This window comes from Muntiacus reevesi, chromosome 3 (genome assembly GCF_963930625.1).
Source record: "Muntiacus reevesi chromosome 3, mMunRee1.1, whole genome shotgun sequence".
NCBI lineage: Eukaryota > Metazoa > Chordata > Mammalia > Artiodactyla > Cervidae > Muntiacus > Muntiacus reevesi.
In genome coordinates, this window is record NC_089251.1 from 105,034,067 (window position 1) to 105,053,578 (window position 19,512).

The 19,512-nt window shown below is 57.5% G+C and overlaps 2 protein-coding genes across 8 annotated transcripts in view; one reads left to right on the forward strand and one right to left on the reverse strand.

Annotated features, from left to right (window-relative positions):
• The first annotated feature begins 2,966 nt into the window (after nucleotides 1-2,966).
• Nucleotides 2,967-16,260, forward strand: HTR6 (5-hydroxytryptamine receptor 6). The gene is made up of 3 exons (XM_065929960.1): nucleotides 2,967-3,680; nucleotides 14,691-14,849; nucleotides 14,983-16,260. The coding sequence occupies exons 1-3, from the start codon at nucleotides 2,967-2,969 to the stop codon at nucleotides 15,430-15,432; spliced, it is 1,323 nt and encodes a 440-aa protein (XP_065786032.1). The 3' UTR covers nucleotides 15,433-16,260.
• A 331-nt stretch (nucleotides 16,261-16,591) lies between these two features.
• The window catches only part of TMCO4 (transmembrane and coiled-coil domains 4), a 110,325-nt gene continuing 107,404 nt past the window's right edge, over nucleotides 16,592-19,512 (reverse strand). For 6 of the 7 annotated variants that reach the window (XM_065929954.1, XM_065929955.1, XM_065929952.1 and 3 more), the window contains one exon: nucleotides 16,592-18,691. In XM_065929954.1, coding sequence (XP_065786026.1) covers nucleotides 18,284-18,691 — 408 coding nt within the window. In that variant the 3' untranslated portion in view covers nucleotides 16,592-18,283. The remainder of the gene's footprint in view (nucleotides 18,692-19,512) is intronic. The other variant, XM_065929959.1, reaches the window with a different exon arrangement.

Below are 19,512 nucleotides of genomic sequence, written 5' to 3' on the forward strand. Positions count from 1 at the left end.
GCAACACTGGGCCCCCGAGCGTGTCCCCCACAGCGCCTCTCAGCTTCGCTGGTGCTCAATCGTGAGTCCCTGGGCTGGGGAGCTCCGCTCAGTGTTATGTGGCAGCCTGGATGGGAGTTAGGGGGAGGATGGATACCTGTGTGTGCATGCCCGAGTCCCTTTGCTGTCCACCCGAAACTATCACAACATTGTCAACTGGCTATATTCCAATATAAAATAAAAAATTAAAAAAAAAAATCCCTGGGCTGAAGAAGTTACTGCAGAGCTGAATGCATTCCCATTTTAGAGATGGGAACACTGAGGCTAGCGGCTAACACTGACACAGCACCATAAGGCTTGCTGATGGTACCAGCAACCCCGAGAGGTGGGTGCTGTTTTGTTCTGCTAGTTACTGCCGAGGAGCAAACGGTGGCCCGAGGAGATGGCATCGCTGGTCCTAAGTCCACAGAGCTGGCTAGCAGCGGAGCTGGGATTCCAAGTCTGCTCTTTCTGGCTCTCTGCCCAGAGCTTCGTATCCTGTTCCCTGAGGCAGGACAGAAAGTGTCGTGATGGTGCAGGTGGTGCTGGGAGGGAAGGCAAGCCTTTCCTTGCTCCATAGACCCGGCTGTGGGCAGGGACGGGACTCTGGGTGCCCCACAGCAACCCGGGACAGGGTACGCAGGGTCTTGAAGTTTCTCTGGGTGTTGGGCAGACCTGAGTTTCAGTTCTACTTGATCTCTTGCGGCTGGTGACCTTGAGGGAGGCCTTTGGCCTCTCCTAGCCCAGTTTAACAGTTACTTCTCAACATTGTTGTGTGGGTTGGAATAATAAAGCCCCTGGAACATAGCAGGAGGCCTTATTTTCCTGTTTCTGTGGAAGGAAAAAGACCCCAGCCACCTGAGATTTTCTTTACATTCTTCCCCGTTTCCTTTTCTTCTATAGCAATTATCATTCTGGGTTTCCCAGGTGGCTCAGTGGTAAAGAATCCAGCTTATAATGTGGGAGATGCAGGAGATGTGGGTTCAGTCTGCGTTCAGAAGATCCCCTGGAGGAGGGAATGTCAACCCAGTCCAATATTCTTCCCTGGAGAATCCCATGGACAGAGGAGCCTAGCGGGCTACCGTCCCTAGGGTCACAAAGAGTCAGACACGACTGACCACGCACACAATTATCACCCTCGTTATCGCCCTATGACCACTTTAAATGTGTTTTTTCTTTTTTCTTTTTTTTTTGCTTAGTAAACTCTATGAGGCTGGATCTTTGCTTTGGTTTCTGTAGTGTCCCAATTGGATAGAACAGTGTCTGACACCTAGTAGGTGCTCGTTATCATGTTTGTTGATTCCATGATATTAACCTGTAACATGTCCAGTAGAGACTCGTAGTTCGGGTTGCGAGGGGCAGAGGAGGAGGCAAGGATACACACGGCAGCCTTAGACAAGGTGTGCCAGGCCTGTCTACCCGCAGGGACTCCATCCTGCCAGGCCTGGGGGTCCCCGGCTCCCACTCCTTGGTAGAGTGAGAGTGCCCACAGCTTGATCCTTCATCCTTAGTATGCCCGGCGCTGTCGGGGGACAGGATGGTTTCTGCTGGGAAGGACTTCCAGGAGGAGGTTGCCATCTATTTAAAGGTTTGAAGGAAGCGCAACAAATTATATATTATATAGGGCTCCCCAGGTCGCTCACCGATAAAGAATCTGCCTATCAATGCAGGAGATGCAGCTTCCATCCCTGGGTGGGGAAGACCCCTTGGAGAAGGAAATGACAACCCATTCCCACTCCAGTATTCTTGCCTAGAAAATCGTAGGATAGAGTCCATGGGATTGCAAGAGTCAGGACAGGACTTAGCGACTAAACAACAACAACAACATATGTGGAACATATATGAACATATATGTCAAGCGATCTACCCAATATCTCCCAAGCGGCTCGCCCTGGTAGCGGGTGGGCAGCCCCTTGTTGGAAGCAGTCCTGGATGAAGGTGGCCTACAGCCCCCTTCTCCGAGTTCCTCCTGCACCAACTGTGAGTGGGGAGGGCGGGCGTGGGGGTAGAGGCCGCTAGAGCTGGGAGGCGACCTGGCACGGCTGGGCTCTCAGATCATCCCTCCGCAGGCCCAGGGGTGCTGGGGACGCCGCCCGCCTGCGGGGCCAGGGCTCGGCTCTGCCCGCCCACCGCGGGGCGGGACGCAGGCTCCGCGGCGCGGGGACCGCGCGCTCCTGGAAGCAGCCACCGCGTCTCCGCGCGCCGGGCCCTCGCGGCGTCTCCCGGGTCTCTGGGCGCCGGCCCAGCCCGCGGCCGCCGCTGCCTCTCCCGGGCCCGCGGCTCCTGCCGCAGCCGCCGGCGGCGGAGCACCGCTCCAGGTACCGAGCCCGGGCGGGAGCGGGGCCGGAGACCCGCGGCCGGGTGGGGAGGGGGTCCTTCTCTCCCGGCCGGCATCCTCCAGCTCGTCGCGGGGACCACGTCCGCCAGAGCCCGGGGTGCCTCTGCGCTGGGTCCGAGACCTGCCCTCCCCTCCGGGGGCCTGGCTCTGGCCCGTGGGGCTCCCCAGCCTGCGACCCCCAGCACCCCGGGTGCTCCTTGGCGCCTCTGTGTCCACTCGCCGAGAGGGGCTTGCCCCGGTCTGGGGAGCGCCCAGTGGCCCTGGGCTCTCACCTCCCCGGGGCCCTGCCCTCGACCCATCTCACCGCCCGCCCCTTCCAGGAGCTCTGCGCCCACCCGGCCAAACGCCCCGAGTCCCCGTTCCCGTCCTCCTGGAGGACTCCGCTCCTCAGGTGCCCCCTCCCAAACTTCCTACCCAGGTGTTCGCTCCAGGTGTTTCTACATCACACACGAGGACGCCCCCAGACCCCCTCTCCATCCCCCTCGGGGTGCTGACCCTGACCCAGAGCCCACCCCCACCCCCACCTTCCCCACCTTCCCCGCCTTCCCACCAGCCAGCCTCCACGCCCTCCCGACCCCTCCGGGGCCTCACGTCCTCGCCCTCCGCCCCCATGGTCCCAGAGCAAGTCCCCGCCAACCACAGCACCCCGGACTGGGGATCGGGGCCGCCGCGGGCGCCCGGGGGCAGCGGCTGGGTGGCCGCCGCGCTGTGTGTGGTCATCGCGCTGACGGCGGCGGCCAACTCGCTGCTCATCGCGCTCATCTGCGCGCAGCCCGCGCTGCGCAACACCTCCAACTTCTTCCTGGTGTCGCTCTTCACGTCGGACCTGATGGTGGGGCTGGTGGTGATGCCGCCGGCCATGCTGAACGTGCTCTACGGCCGCTGGGTGCTGGCGCGGGGCCTCTGCCTGCTCTGGGCCGCCTTCGATGTGATGTGCTGCAGCGCCTCCATCCTCAACCTCTGCCTGATCAGCCTGGACCGCTACCTGCTCATCCTCTCGCCGCTGCGCTACAAGCTGCGCATGACGCCCGCGCGCGCCCTGGCGCTGGTCCTCGGCGCCTGGAGCCTGGCGGCGCTCGCCTCCTTCCTGCCCCTGCTGCTGGGCTGGCACGAGCCGGGCCGCGCGCGGGCACCCGCGCCGGGTCAGTGCCGCTTGCTGGCCAGCCTGCCCTTCGTCCTCGTGGCGTCGGGCCTCACCTTCTTCCTGCCCTCGGGCGCCATCTGCTTCACCTACAGCAGGATCTTGCTGGCGGCCCGCAAGCAGGCCGTCCAGGTGGCCTCCCTCCCCACTGGCACTGCCGGCCAGGCCTTGGAGACGCTGCAGGTATGGAGGCGGGGACTCGCAGGGAGACCCGGGCGTGTGGGACGGAGAGGAATGAGCGGTCATTGGGTGCCCACTGGGCATCCACGGCTCAGTATACAATTGCTGGCACTTCCAAGTGGTCGTTCCCAGCACCCATGTTCCTTCTGAACTCCAGACTCAATGCCCAACCGTCCACAGGACCCTCCAGGATGTGGGCAGGTTTCCCAAGGTTGAATGTGCAACAGGGCATTCAGGGGGTCCCAACTCTCTCCACTTGCTCCTCACCCATCTTCCCCATCACGGCCAATGGCACCATCATGGCATCGTGGCCCAGAAACTCAGGAATAATTTCTCTCTCGTGCTCAGGGGATTCATTCACAAGCCCCTCTATACCCGGGTCATCTCCAAGCACACCTTCCTGATCTCCTGATCCAAGCCACTATTGCTTCTTCCTTTGGGGCCTTTTTCTTTTCTTCCTGTGCTGGGTCTTCAATGAGGTGCCCAGGAAGCTGCCCCACAGCACGGGCTCTTCTTTCCCCAACCAGGGACTGAACCTGTGTCCTCTGCATTGGAAGAGGGATTCTTAACCACCGGACCACCAGGGAAGTCCCTTCTGGGAGCCTGTGATCGTCTCCTGCTGCCTCCCGCTGCCTCCCGCTGCCTCCACCCCAGGCCCACTCCTATCCTTTTTCTGCACAAAGAGAAAGGGCGATCCCCTCACTTCCTTGCTCCAAACCCTTCAGCGGCTCCCATGGCTCTTAAGATGGAGAGGAGACCGGGGCCAGGATCTGGCCTGGGACCCGGTCCTGCCAGCCTCTCCAGCTGCACCTCCTCCCCTACCCGCTCCCTGCTTCTCTGCACCAGCCCTGTGTCCTTCTGACGCTGCTAGAAGGCACCAGGCTGTGTGCCCAGGTCTTTGCGCTGGCTGTGCCCTCTGGAATGTTCTTCCCCTGGGGCTGTCCTTGCCTGACTCTTTAGTTCACAGGTTATTCCTTCCCAGAGGCCCACCCTGACCGCCTGTCTGCAGACCTCCCCGCCGTCTGCTACCTCCATCTCGCACCCCAGTTAATTTCTTGGGTCTGCTCCCTCACCGGCGTGTAAGCTTCCACAGGGGCTGGGCTTATCTGGGTGGGTTTCCATCTCCACCGCACCTAGTAGGCATCCCCTGACTCCTTGTGAATGGGGCGGGTGCTCTTAGCTGCAGGCTCTGCAGCATCTAGAGTGGAGCGGGTCCCACAGCACTTGAGTCCTGGCACCCTGCTGCCCAGGGATGGGCGTTCAGACTGCCCAGGCCTGAGCCCCAGAGAACTAGACCACAGGCCCCCAAGAAGGTCCCAGCAGGGCTCTCTAGTGTCCTCTAGGTGTGGCCTCAGGTGTGGGAGGTGTCTCAGGGTGGGAGGTCCCTTGGGTGGTGCTTACTGGGTAGACGGGGCTGAGAGGCTGACATCCTGGCTGGCAGCCCCCAAGTGGCTCATCCACGTCTCCCCTGCAGTGAGGCCCATCAGCTAGGATGATGGTGTCCTGGGAGGACAGGCTGCAGCCCGCTCTTTCCGCTGATCTATACGCACTGGAGAACCTTCTCCAGTCTCCGCAGGTGGCTGTGACCCTGACTCGGTTCTCGAGCTTCAGGATGGCTGCCATGGGCTATCCACACCCTCTCCCTGGGTTCTTGTAAAGGAGCGTTTCCCAGACTTCAGGCTCTTGGGAACTGCCTCGTGGCATCTGCCTTGCTATCCTGCCGCCCAGCCTCACACAGTCTGTGAGTCTCTGCAGCAATATGTACTTAGCATTTTCTTGGAGTCATCTCATCTTTTTACTTCCATGAATTTATTTAGAAAGAAAACTTATCTCTTTCACTAACGGAAACATCAGTATCCTTGCCAGAAATAGAAGGTGATCAGAACCGCAACTTCAATGAGGCTGCAGCAACCCCAGCAGCGTTGCTGAAGTCCAGCTTGGATGTCTGGAGACGCTGAGCCCAAGGCCTGCTTTCTCCTTGTTAGACGCTGGAGGGACATTAAAGATGCAGCAGCACCAGCATGAGCCTTTCTCTGGACAGAACCAGAGGAGCTGGGAGGGCGCTCTAAAGGCCCCTGTTCTTACTCTGTGACTCAGTTATTTTGTCAGGTGTTCATTCACCATCCAGGGTCATCTGCCCGTCCCACTCTGCCCTAATGACTAAGGAGGTGGAGCTGGCTGGTCTGGGTGGGGTTGGAGTGGAGAGGTCTAGATTCTTGGTTATAGCAGTGCCTGTGACACAGATTTTCTTTCTGTGAAGCTAACCAGCTGGCACTTGGATTTAAAAAAATAATAATTTTATTTGTTTTTGGCTGTGCTGGGTCTTTGTTGCCGTGCGAGCTTTTCTCTCCTTGTGGCTCACGGGGTTAGTTGCTCCATGGCGTGTGGGATCTTTCCGGGCCAGGGATCGAACCCATGTCTCCTGCACTGGCAGGCGGATTCTTTACCCCTGAGCTACTGGGGTAGTCCCCTGGCACGGGGATTGAACCTGAGACTGTGGCCTTAGCACCTGGGCAGGTGTCCAGCCTTTGAGCACCCACGATGTGCCGGGCAGTGAGCTCAGCGAGTCCCCGGATGCCCAAAGGGGCCAGTAACCCCCATCGCTGTTTGCCAGCTGGAGGGCTAGGGGTCGATGAGGGGAGGCGACTTGCCCACAGTTGCACGTCTGGTCTGGGAGGTTCAAACGCAGAGCCCGGTCTGAGCCTTGCGCTGCCGAGCCGGCGGTGACGTGCCCTTAAAACCCGGCTCCCCGGCCACCGCCCTGGGCGCTCTGCTCCACTGGCTCTCCCCCTCTGTCTCCTCTGCTGGGTCCTCCTGCTCTGCTGCCATCTGAGGCACTCCCCGGCTTCCGTGCTCCTCAGACCTCCTTGCTTTTTCCCACGTTCACTTCCTTAGTGAGGTCGTCTCATCCTGTGACCGGAAGTACCACATACACGCTGATGACTTCCAGCCTGGACCACGCACTCACTTCGCCCCCAGCAGAATTGGGGACTTTTTTCCCCAGGCTTCAGACGTAGTCCTTAACTTGACTTCCTTGTATCGACTCCTTGATGTGCATTGCTCAGGCCAGGAACCTTGGCGGCAGCCTGGACGCCTCTCTTTCCCTCCCGCTGCACACCCTGTGTGCTTTCTGTGTTCAAAACGCATGTAGGGCCTGATCACTTCTCCTGTGTCAGTGGCTGCCCCCACCCCCCCATGGCTGAGCCCTTCATCTGATGCCCAGGCTGTGGCACTGATCCTCCTCCGGCTTCCAGAGCCCATTCTTGCTTCCTTTCCATCTTATGCTGCAGCCATGGCAATCCCTGGGAGTTCCCTGGCGGCCAGTGGCTAGGACGCAGCATGTTCCCTGCTGTGAGCCCGAGTTCGATCCCTGGTCAGGGAATTAAGGTCCCACAAGCCGGGAGGTGTAGCCAAAAAAAGAGAAGTGCAGGTCCTGTCTTGGGAGTCCTTGCCCCTCGTCTGGTCTCCTTTCCTCCACCATCCCCTCACTCTTTCTGTTTCAGCCGCACTGGGCTCCTTGTTGTTCCTTGAGCACCAAGGACACTCCTGCCTCAGGACCTTTGCACCTGCTGTTACCTCTGCCTGGAGAACCTCACGTCACTGCACAGATCTCCCCCTAACTCCGTCCCTTTCCTCTGGCCGCTGCTTGGCTGTCTTACTAGCCGCTTGGTTAGTAACAAGATGACACTTGCACAGATCTCCTCCAGTCCTCATTTCCTAAGTTGTTCTCAGCAGAAAATAGTACCACCTGACACATTGCATGCTTTCCATTTATTATTGGCGTGTTTGCTTCCTCCTACCAGACGGCACGTTCTGTGAGGGTGAGGACCTGTCTTGACTGCTGTGTTCTCAGCATCTCAGGGAGGGTCGTGACTGTTCATTGCTCAGTGATGAAAGGAACTAAATGGGCATAGCGCTCCACAGAGCCCAGGATTTAATCCCAGCTCACGCTTCTCCCTTCTCTTCCCCTTTTAGAAGCAGCTCTCCTTGCAGATGGACCCTGCACTTTTTAGTACATTCATTCATTCACTTCCTCAGTGCTGTGCTGAGTAATTTTCTTTTTATTTATTTAAAGCAAAAATTGCGTAGTCGTGTCTGACTCTTTGCGACCCCATGGACTGTCCGTGGAATTCTCCAGGCCAGAATACTGGAGTGGGTAGCCTGTCCCTTCTCCAGGGGATCTTCCCAACCCAGGGGTCAAACCCAGGGCTCCCACATTGCAGGCGGATTCTTTACCAGCTGAGCCACTGGGGAAGCCCTGGGCCTCAGTTGCAGCATATGGGGTCTTCCGTCTTCACTGCGGCGTGTGGGGTATAATTCCCCGGCCAGGGATGGAACCTGGGCCCCTGCATTGTGGTCACAGGGTCTTAGCCACGGGACCGCCAGTGAGCTCCGTTGAGGACCTCTCTTGTGCAGGAGCTGTCCTGGGCTGCGAGTGCAGGCATGAGTGGGTCTGAGAAGGTCCTGCCCTCTTGGAATCTACGTTCTAGTTGGAAAGAGAGATGGTAGTCATGACACCCTATCATAATGAGGGTTCTGGAGCGTACAAGAAGGGTGTCTCTTCTAGTAAACATCAAAAATCTATCACTCCCTGTGGGTGTGTTTGCAAAATCAAGGAAGTCACGAAACCAAAGGCTGAGAGACATCTTCACGGGTCCTTTAGCCTCTGGGTTTCCCAGGCGGCGCTAGTGGTAAAGAATTTGCTTGCCAGTGCAGATCCCTGGGTTGGGAAGATTCCCTGGAGGAGGGCATGGCAACCCTCCCATGGACAGAGGAGTCTGGCGGGCGACAGTGCAGAGGGTCACAAACTGAGCGACTTAGCACACACATGCACTGCCTCTGAGGCAGAATGACTCTCGGCCTCTCACCCTGACATGTGTCTGTGTGAATATCTCCCGCTTTCTGGAATGCCTTTTCTCTTGGTTTGAATAAGGAAGTGTCAGACTCTACCATCCAGCAAGTACCTAGCTTAAAGTCGCTCAGCTTGCTTCCCAAACCACCCAGATGCTAAGCAAGCTTTCTGCTGGCTAGTTTCCATACTGCCTGGAGAACTGCCTGTGTCTGGGGACTTGGCTTCTGGGAGGCCGCCTTACTCTGGCCTCCTGGGTTGTGACTGTCTTTCGTCACCTCAGGTGACGCATCCGGCCTGGGGTGGAGGCGTTTTCATTGTCTGGACCCAGCGGAACTGATGAGGAGGAACAAATCTTGGGGGCGCGGCTGTTAGGCCCCCTTCCTCCCCTTCCCGGCCCCACAGAACCCTTGGCTGCTTCCTTGATACAGAGGGAGGGGGCTGGCTCCCAGTCCCTGAAGTCCTGGCTCTTCGGGAGTTTCAGACGTGGCTGCTGAGCTGGCTGGAGCCTTTCTCTGCCTCTATCTGCCTGTTGATGCGAATGAGCTTTTAGAAAGCCACTGGTTGGCTCAGCAGTTTCAGCCAGGTCCTCCCCGACCCAGGGGCTGTGAGAGGGGAGTCCTGCTTAGAGGTCAGGCGGGGGCTGTGGGTGCAGAGCGGGGCGTGAGAGGTGCTGATGGTGCCCGTGAGATGCAGCCTGGGCAAGTGTGTGCATGCACGTGTGTATGTGAAAGGTGGGCGCCCCTGTGGTGATGGTGCTCAGCCTTGGGGGGTTCCAGAGGGGCCGCTGTGGGCGCTCACCCTCCTGGGGAGCAGCAGGCGGCCCGGCTGGGCGTCCCTGTGTCCTGCACCCCTTTCTCTCTGCCAGGACTCATGTGTCTCTGCGTCATACGCTCTCCCCACCACCTTCCTCTCCGCCCCACCGTCCCCCTTCCCTCTCCCCGTCGGTTCAGTCTCCCCGCCTCCTCTGCAACCCCGTATCTTCCTCTTCCTTCCCTCCCCACGTTTCTCCTCCTAGTCCTCCTCCCCCAGCTTTCTTCACCCTCCATCACCCAGCTATGCATCATTCTGTCCCAGAGATCCGTCTTCCCTTCCATCTCTGCCTCCTCCTCCTGAGAGGAGGCTGTGATCCCAGAAATATCTCAGAGGGGGAGGAGGGGGTGAGCAGGAGCAGAGCTGAGCGTGACAGACTGGGCCGCCGCTCAGAACGAGGCAGCCTGCTGCAGCCGAGACGGGGTGCGGGGCTTGTCCATCTGTCTGGGCCCAGGTTCAAATCCTGCCTCTTTCTCACTTCAGCTGGATGACTCTGGGTGAGTTGCTCACCTCCCTCTATCCCAGAACTAATGCTGTTTATCATCTGAGGCTGTTCGAAACATCAGTGAGATGATATATATATACCTGGTGCATAGTAGTTTCTTGTTGTTTGACAAATATTAACTCTGTCCTTTCTTCTTGATGGTAAAATGCATGGTGCTGGGAAGTTCACCCCTTTGAATCTTCCTAGGGGGAAAAATAGCCATGGCTGCCATTAGCAGCCTCATCACCATTATCAAGGAGCTGAGGTGAATACAAATAACAACAAACACCGGCCATGATCACTAGCTTAGTAACGAACTCACACAGTACTTACCAGGCACTGTTCAGGTAACTTTCTGTTATCTTGTCTAATCCTTCCTACAGTCCTGCAAGGTGGCTGTCATGAGAACGGCCATTTTACAGACAAGAAAGCTGAGGCCCGGAGAGGTGAAGGACCCTGCTCAGGGCTGCTCAGTTAGTAACAGTCATGGTTTGAACCGGGCAGTCTGGCCCCAAGGTCTGTCTCATCACCCTCACACGATGATTAGATGGCTGGGCTTCCCAGGGGCGCAGTGATAAAGATTCCGCTTGCCGATGCAGGAGATGCAAGAGAGGTGGGTTGGAACTCTGGGTCAGGAAGATCCCCTGGAGTAGGAAATGGCAATCTGCTCCAGTATGCCTGCCTGGAAAATCCCATGGACAGGAGCCTGGTGGGCTACAGTCCATGGGGTCTCAAAGAGCTGGACACAAACAGGGTGACTGAGCACACGCGTGGTTAGGTGGTCATACAGATTGGAGATTACATGAGGGGATCTGTCAGTACACCTCAAAATGAAAATTCATCAGTAGCGGTAAAGTAAAAGACCCCACTGACCTCATCCAGTCACCTCCCACTCCTGTCTCTCCAGGTCTTTCTCTGTGCTTGTGGATTTGTTTATGTTTGTGGATTTATGTTGTGTATTTGTTTATGTTTGTGTGTTTATGTTTGTGTGTTTAAGTTGTGTGTTTGCTTATGTTTGTGGATTTTTTTGCCTAAAGAAACTTAGTGCCTCGCTTTGTGTCTTTTTCAAGCAGAGGTGATCATGCTCACTCACGCTCTCTCTTTTTTTTTTCCCTTCATGCTGTCTCTCTTGTTTTGCAACTTCTTGTTAGCACTTGATCATGTGTCATGCAGATCTTTGTGTGTGATTGATTCATTCTTTTAAACATCTGTATAGTATCTTATAGTGGGAATGTATTTATCCTTTTAAACATCTGTTAATATTCTGGGGCTTCCCTGGTGGCTCTGCTGGTAAAGAGTCCGCCTGCAATGTGGGAGACCTGGGTTCCTTCCCTGGGTTGGGAGGATCCCCTGGAGAAGGGAAGGGCTACCCACTCCAGTGTTCTGGCCTGGAGAATTCCATGGACTGTGTACAGTCCATGGGGTCACAGAGAGTCAGACACGACTGAACGACTTTCACTATAGTATTCTAAACCAGGGTTTATTTAACCACTCTCCTCTGATGGACTTGTGAGCTGTTTCCAGTTCTTTTCTGTCATGAACGGAGCTGGGGTGTACACCTTTGTTTGTGCTGAGTGAACAGACAGTGACAGGAGTTTATGGACATCGGAACCCGCAAGCAGGCTTCCCTTCTGGAAGGGCGCTGCCAAACTGTCCGCCTATGGCTGCCCTCTGATGGTGGCAGATGCCACAGACGTGTTCTGATACAGGGGGCGTGCAGATGACAGGACCTGCCACGAGCGATCATGAGGTGGCTTTAGGGCAGCGAGAAGTGGGAAGGGTGGCATCACCCAGACCCCAGCGTGTGGGCTGGTGGTGGCCCTTGGCTTCTGTTCCACGAGGGCCTCTCGGTGAGAGTGGTGGGGTTTCGCTTGGGGCCATCATCCTCCAGAATGGAAGCAGCGTGGTAAAGTGGAAAAGGCTCAGCGTCTGGAGCTGGAGGTGACTTTAACTCTTCTTAAAGAGTTCCCTGACTAACTCTTGTCTGCTGTGTGACTCCTGGCTAGTTATTTTGTCTCTCTGAGCCTCATTTGCAAGATGAAGGTTATACCGTCCTCCCAGAAAGACCGAGTGACAGAATGCTTATCAGGTGCAGATGCATTGTAAGCACTCAGTAAGTGGGGGTAACAATGTGGGGGTCTGTGGTGCTTTGGTTTGAGCACAGTGTGACTTTGGGAAGGTCCCCTACTCTCTCTGAGCCTCAATTTCTTCCCTCTTGCCTGTTTTCTTGAGTCAATTCTTTGGGGGAGAAGAAGAGGCAGGAAAATGCAGGTTTCTTCCCAGGAAGACTGGAGAGGGGCTCTCAGATCATGGGTGACCCCTCTGGGTCGCCCTCCCCTGATGACGGCCCCTGTCTTATCTTCCAGAGTGCCTTGGTTCCCCAGTGCCCAAGAGCCCTGGCAGGACCATGGCTGTCTCTCGCCTCCTCACCAGGCTCCCAGGGGCGAGGGGCTACCTGTGTGGCTGGGGCTCGCGGGAGACGGTGTCTCCGTCCTCCCCTTGTGTCTGTCCCCATTGACGGCAGCAATTCAAAGTCAGAGCAGCTCTTAGGAGATTCTTTTGGGGAAGCAGGTGTGTCTCCCTCCAGGCTGACCAGGTGGGGCCACAGAAGCCACAGAGAGTCCACGCTGGAGAAGAGAAGACGAGAAGGGGCGAGAAGGGCAGACTCTCTTTTCTTCCCGGCTGCCGCGTAGTGAGTCAGAGCATTTGTCCTGAGGTCCGCGCTGCTTTGGAAAGCCTGAGCTCTTGGCGGAAGGACAAGGTTCCCGAGGGTGCTACAAACTTCCCCAGCCTCACACACCACTGAACAACATCAGGGCTGCTGTGTGCTTGCATTAACTCCGTGTCCAGCACAGGGCATATGTATATTATCCGCAGCCTCACGGCAACTCCGTAAGCTGAGCGTTTTCTCCCATTTGACAAATGTGGAAACTGATTCTCTCAAGATCACTGAGTGAGTGGTAGAGGCACGATTTGAAGCCAGATCACTTGTTTTAAAAGCCCAGCTCTCGCCTCTGTGCCCCACCAAGAACACGGGAAGAATCAAGGGCCTCTTTTAGGCTCCCCTGTCTGAGCCTTGTATTTGCCTAACCAGGTTTCACCTGGACAAATACATCGAAAAGCGGGAGTTAGAGGGTACCTGTCTCCGATCTCCTGCCCACCGCAGTTGCAGAGCCTATAGGACAGGGTGCAGCTGGGGCTTCAGCACCATGGACAGGAGCCGAGCCTGGGTCGCCTGAGGAGAGGGCGTGAGAACAAGGCTGGGCGGGGGAGATCCTGCATGGGGTGGGGTGGCTCTGATGCGCCCCGGGGCTCTCGCATCCTGGCTTTGCCTCCTCTGCCCCCTTTCCATCTGCGAAGGTTGCCTGGGAACCTGGCTCCTTTCTTCCTACCTCCTCCTGACGTTCGTCCTCCCGTACCCAACCTGTCTCTGGTTGCCTCATGAGCTGAGCGGGGCTCTCACACAGTTTGGGAAGTGTTGGGGGGAGTCTCTGGCCTTTAAAGCCCAGGTGTGTTCCCAGGCAGCACACATATCCTTTCATAGTCCAGTGAGTTATGCTCACCCCAGTATTTACATCAGCTGTCAACATAGGTGGGTTTCACTTTGGGTAAAGCGGATATATGAAAATCCAAGTTGATTACAACACATGGTTTAGAGGAGGGCTTCATGTTGCAGCTTTTGTGGATTCCTGGAAGTTTCAGGGGTGGACTTCACAGTGGTCTCTGAATTCTCTGGCTATGTGGCAAATTTTTTCTTCTGTGTGTGTGTATAAGTGTGTGTGTTGTGTGTTTGTAAACATTTACAAGCTTTTTGTTTTCTGGGGGGTGAGTTGTGTAGATTTCATTCGAATTTCAGTGGGCTCACAAAGTTGAAAAAGTTAAGAGAACCGCTGGGCTAGTGAGTCATCCGGTACAGAGAGCCTCTTAATGTTTTGGGACTCCTGGTCTCCAGTTTATAAAAGTCACATTTGGGCCCCTTATGCCTTTTCCCCCATGGAGCCTCTCCTTTTTCCCCTTCTCCAAGCTCCTGCTCATGAAGTCCATGTGTGGGAATAAAAGATGTCTGTTAAGTCCACAATGAAATCCAAGTTTAAAATACCAAGGTCACTCCCATCCCTAGTGATTTATAAGATAATTAATTGCACTCATTTGTTTGGGGCACATGTTTCAAAATAAACTTTATTTTGTGGATCATGAAAACAGTGGTGCAAAACTGTCACTCCAAAATATGAAGAGAATCAATTCATAGGCAAAGAGACTGTCAAGCCTTGGACAGCAGCTGTCCTCGTTCATCAAGCATTGTTCGATTGCCGCTAATTCTTGAGGTGCCCAAGGGCACTGCAGGACAACGCTGCACCCAGACACAAACCCAGCAGCTCAGAAGATCCCCCTCCCTGCAAAGGGCAACAAGTGACACCGCCCACACCCACGATCCTGAGCCCCTAGGAAACCTCACCGCACTTCCTAGAGCCCCTTGTGCACGCCAAGTCAGCGTCAGGGCTTGCAGGGCCAGGACAAGGGCTCAGTCTGTTTCTGGGATCAAGGCTCAGTCTGGGCCTCAAGTTGGGCTCAGTCTGGTCCAGGGCAGAGGGTCAGTTTTGGACTGTGGGTATGTAGGGCTCAATCTACGGTAGGTATCGGGGGTCAAGGCCATGAGCAGAGCTTAGTTTATTGCTGAAGAGCTCAATCTGAAGCCAAGGTCAAGGTTCAGCCTGGAGTCGTGGTCAGAGCTCAGCCTAGGACTACAACTGGAGCCCATCCAAGGGTCAAGACTCAGTGTATTAAGGGCTCGGTCTAGATTAGGATTAAGGCTCAGTCTGGGCCAGGAATAGGCTCAGACCAGATCACCTGGCCTTCCTCTCTGCAGGTGCCCAGGACCCCACGCCCAGGGGTGGAGTCAGCTGACGGCCGGCGTCTGGCCACCAAGCATAGCGGGAAGGCCTTGAAGGCCAGCCTGACCCTGGGCGTCCTGCTGGGCATGTTCCTTGTGACCTGGCTGCCTTTCTTTGTGGCCAACATAGTCCAGGTAATGCCACCGCTGGGGGTGGGTGAGATCCCGCTCTGCTGGGGAGGCCCCGAATCCCCCGAGATGGGGAGGGAGGGAGGGAGGGATGCTCCGCGTCCCGGCTCCAGGATGTCCTCCCCCCCAACTCCTCCAGGCTGTGTGCGACTGCATCTCCCCGGGGCTCTTTGACGTCCTCACGTGGCTGGGCTACTGCAACAGCACCATGAACCCCATCATCTACCCACTCTTCATGCGGGACTTCAAGCGGGCCCTGGGCAGGCTCCTGCCGTGTCCCCGTGGCCCCCGGGAGCACCAGCCGGGCCTCGCCTCGCCCTCCGTGCGGACCTCTCACAGCGGCCCGCGGCCCGGCCTGAGCCTGCAGCACGTGCTGCCCCTTCCCCTGCCGCCAGACTCGGACTCGGACTCGGACTCGGGCTCTGGGGGCTTCTCTGGCCCGCGGCTCACGGCCCAGCTGCTGCTGCCTGGCGAGGCCACCCGGGATGCCCCCCTGCCTGCCAGGGCCACTATGGCAGTCAACTTCTTCAGCATCGATCGCACGGAGCCCGAGCTGCGGCCGTGTCCGCCTGGGACCCCCACGAATTGATGCAGGCTTGGAGAGCTGGACTGGATGGGACCAGGCCCCCCGAGGCCTTGGACCAGCTCTTGGCTAAAACCAGGAGGCTCCAGGTCCTCTGGGGAGCCTTCTGAGCTCCAGTGGGTTGCACTGAGTCAGCACCCCACTGCCCACCGCATGCCTCCAACCTGGAGGCCTAGTCGCCGGCTTCAGGAATTTTCTCCAGGAGGCGTCACTGCTGAGTGTAACTGGTGGGTGTGTGGAGAGCGAGGTTGGAGGACTCCTGGGAGTGGGGTAAGGCCCTCTTGGTCCAGCTTAGGATGCAGTTAATCATCTCCCTTGCACATCCTATCAGACTGCGTGGGAGCCATGCCTCTGTCTGCAGAGGTGGCTCAGCGCTGGGCCAGATCCCTTGCCCTGCGGGCCGTGACCATCAGCATGAAGTCCCGGGAGTCTGTTAGAAGTGCGTGTCCCCGCCCTACCCAGACCTGCCGGTCGCCTGGTGGATCGTGTGCACATTATGGTTTGAGATGTGCTGGCTCAGGGGGTCTTTAACCCTGACGATGACTGGCTAGACAGTTTTCAGACCAGCTAGACTCTCAGGATACACGCGCTGCATAGTAAACATCTGAGCCTCGGAGTCGGGTAGGCAAAGTCTGAACCTCCGCTTCACCACTTTCCAGCCCGTGTACAAGTTACTTAATGCCGCTCTGAGCCTGGCATTCCACACGCAAACGGGGAAATGATGCCCGCCTCCTCGGGCGTCACGGGCACAGAATGCCCAGCACTCGGCAGGTGGTCAGTGGGTGGTCCCTGCTGTTGTTATCCAACCCCCTGGCCTGGCAGAGGGCCAGGAAGGGCCACTTGTTCCCACTTTTTTACCCCCACCGTCCTCCTCCTCTTCAGCCCCGGCCCACAGCCCACAGTCTGACTGTCCCCCCAACTCCTCCCGAGGTGCTGCCCTGCCCCTCCTGGGGGCACATGGGTAGCTGCTGTGTTCTTGCTCAAGACCAAGGATGGGTATTCCCCACCGTGGGCTTCCTTGGGCCTAGAAGGGAACCGTCTGATGAGGGCAGAACCAGTCCCTCTCCCGCTGCCTTCTGGCCTGCCCTGGGGTCAGTGAGGGAAGCGGGCGTGGGCACTGGGTCAGCAGAGTTGTAGAGGACCATCCCTGGTACAGGCGGGGGCCCTGGGGGAGGCAGGTGGGCTCTGGCACAGGACTTGTGTTTTTCTTTCTTCTGACGGGGAGCTCTTGGTTCCCGAAGTTCACCCGCTTTAGGTTCCTTTTCATGCTGAGGTTTTTCTTCCTCCAGCGCCTGCCTCCCTCCCATCCTCCCACTCAGTTCTATCCACCCCGGTCCCAGGGGCTTCCACGGGCGGCCTGGCACTCTCCGTGGCACTGAGCAGACTCCATTCTGGCCAGGCCACTGACTGTAGAGGGGCCACGGTGCTTGTCGGGGCTCCCTCTCTACCCCAGGCCTGCCCTGGTGGGCCCCGGGGGGCGCCCGAGCTGAGGCAGTGACTGCGGTGTGGACTGAACCTGCTTGAAGGGCCACCCGGGCTGGAGAAGCCGCTGGTGAAGTGGGAGGAGACTCCGGGTGCGGGCGCCCCGTGTTCCGCCCGAGCTTGCTCTGGGACCGCAGCCACGTCCTTTCCTCTCTCGGGGCATCAGTCTTCCACGGGAGACACGAGCGGTTTGGACCAACAGCAGCAGGGGCTCTGTGAACATTTGCTGAAGGAACGAATACGCACCCCCCTGAGGACCAGTTCCGCTCCGGCACGCCCCGATTCTCTCCAGTCCCGGCTGCCTCCCCCGGGTCTGTCAGTCTTCTCTGCTGGGCTTCGGTTTCCCCGGATGCACAGCGCGGGAGCGGGAGCGGCTCTGGCTCGGCCACTCAGGGCAGAGGGAGGCCCAAAGAGGAAGGTTTCAGGGATGCACTCACAGTGACTAAGAGCTCGGGCTCTGGAGGTTGACTGGCTGGGTTTTGAGACCGATCACCTGTGTGATCTCGGCAGCTTCCCTAAACGCTCTGGGCCTGACAGTGAAAATGCAGACAATACTAGTACCTACCTCACTGGGTTGTTACGAGGGTCAACTGAGACAATCCACGTAAAGCGCTCTGCACACGGTAAACACTTAATAAACGGTAGCGATTATTATTATATATATTATTAAGATCATCACCCCTCTGTCCCTGCCATAGGAAATTCTGCCCCCAAATACTTCCTTCTGGTCCCAGGCCCAGTCTGTCCACACCGCCTGCCGATCCAGCGTTTGTTCGCCCTGCTCTGGAACCATTATATTCAGGCCCCCATGTGGCAGAACTTCAGGGGGGTGGGCCTTCATGTCACATGTTTCGGATGGCCGCTCCCGTGGCTGTGCAGGGCTCAGCCTGGATGGCTGCGTGCGGCACATCTCACCGGATCTCCCAGGGGCAGAGAGGGCAAGCTGTCCGCTCCCCCCGGACCTGCTCTGCAGGTGCTTCCGCGGTGCCTGTGGGCTGCAGCACAGCCCCGGACAGTGGCTGGAGGGGCGGGCGGACACCAGGCTCTTGAGGCTGGAGAGCGTGGCAGGGTGGCTCCAGAGAGCTCCGGACGGGCAATCAGACCCCCAGCGCGGACCCGAAGCACAGGAGGCGTGCGGCCGGTTCAGCCCCAGGGCTCCGTACTGTGCTGGCTTGACTCTGCGGAGCTTTGGCCTCCATTGCTCGGGGAGGGGCAGTGTCTCCTTACAAGCCCCTCTCCTTCCAGTACGAACGTCCTCAATTTAGCAAAGACTGTGGCCGAGAGTCTCCATCTCCAGAGCTCGTGGCGGGGCAGCTGGTGGAGCGGGGTAAGAGAGTGCTCCATGTAGGGGTCTGGGAAGGTGGCTCTCCTGGGGTCAGACCAGCCCTGGGCGGGGCCCCTGGGTCTCACTGGCACAGTCAGGGCAGCCCAGTGGGCTGGCGCCCAGGCCGTGGCTGCAGAGAAGGGGGCTCTCAGCAGGGCTGGTAGCAGCAGGAAGGGAGGCCCCTTCAGACTGGTCCAGTCCCGCTGGCACTTGGGCTTGGCTGAGGTCAGGGGGTGTGGCTGCTTCGGGGGTGTCTCCGGACGTGGGACCCTGGGTTTGCCCATCCGGATTGGTGGTCCGATCTGATGAAGAGGCAGCTGCCGCCTGGCGGGATTCCTCTGGGGGCAGGCTGCCTGGGGCCAGCAAGAGCCCCTTCTCGTCCCAGCTGGGCTTGGTGCGGATGCCCACGGCCTTCAGGATGACGTCCATCTGCCTGGCATAGTCCAAGTGGCCACTGACCTGCAGGAAGGCAGGAAGTGAGCACCGCAGAGCCCAGACCTCCCAGGACCCCTGGGCCTCTCCCTGTGTCATCAGCCAACCCACCACCAACATCGTAACTCCAACCCTCAATGACTCTCCAATCCAGAGTGAGTGGGAAGCCTCTGGGTTCAAGGCTGCTCTAGAATTTATTAAATAAAGATAAATGAAGCTTGAGAAGACTCTAGAGAGTCCCTTGGACAGCAGGGAGATCAAACCAGTCCATCCTAAAGAAAACCAACCCTGAATATTCATTGGAAGGACTGATGCTGAAGCTCCAATACTTTGGCCACCTGATTTGAAGAGCCAACTCATTGGAAAAGACTCTGATGCTGGGAAAGATTGAAGGCAGGAGGAGAACGGGGTGGCAGAGGATAAGATGGTTGGAGGGCATCACTGACTCAATGGACATGAGTTTGAGCAAGTTCCACGAGCTGGTGATGGACAGGGAAGCCTGGCGTGCCGCGGTCCACAAATAGACACGACTAGGTGACTGAACAGCCAAAGGAAGCTTCTCTACAGAGTCTGGGTCCTGTGGGGGCAGGAAAGGCCCTCCTGACAGAAGTCTGGAGTGGAAGTCCCCATTCTCTGGTCACAGTGGGAGGGCTCTGTGGCTCACCAGCTGGGGATCATGGCCAAGCCCTGTATCCCTCTGACCTCCACTTGCCTCAGCTGTAAAGTGGGGACAGTGACCAGAGGGCTGCTCTGAAGGCTCCCCCAGGAACAGTTCTGAAATCGAAAATAGAGCTGCGGCTGGAAAGACTGCAAGGTCCTTTCCACAATTCGCTCTCCTCCTTCCCCTT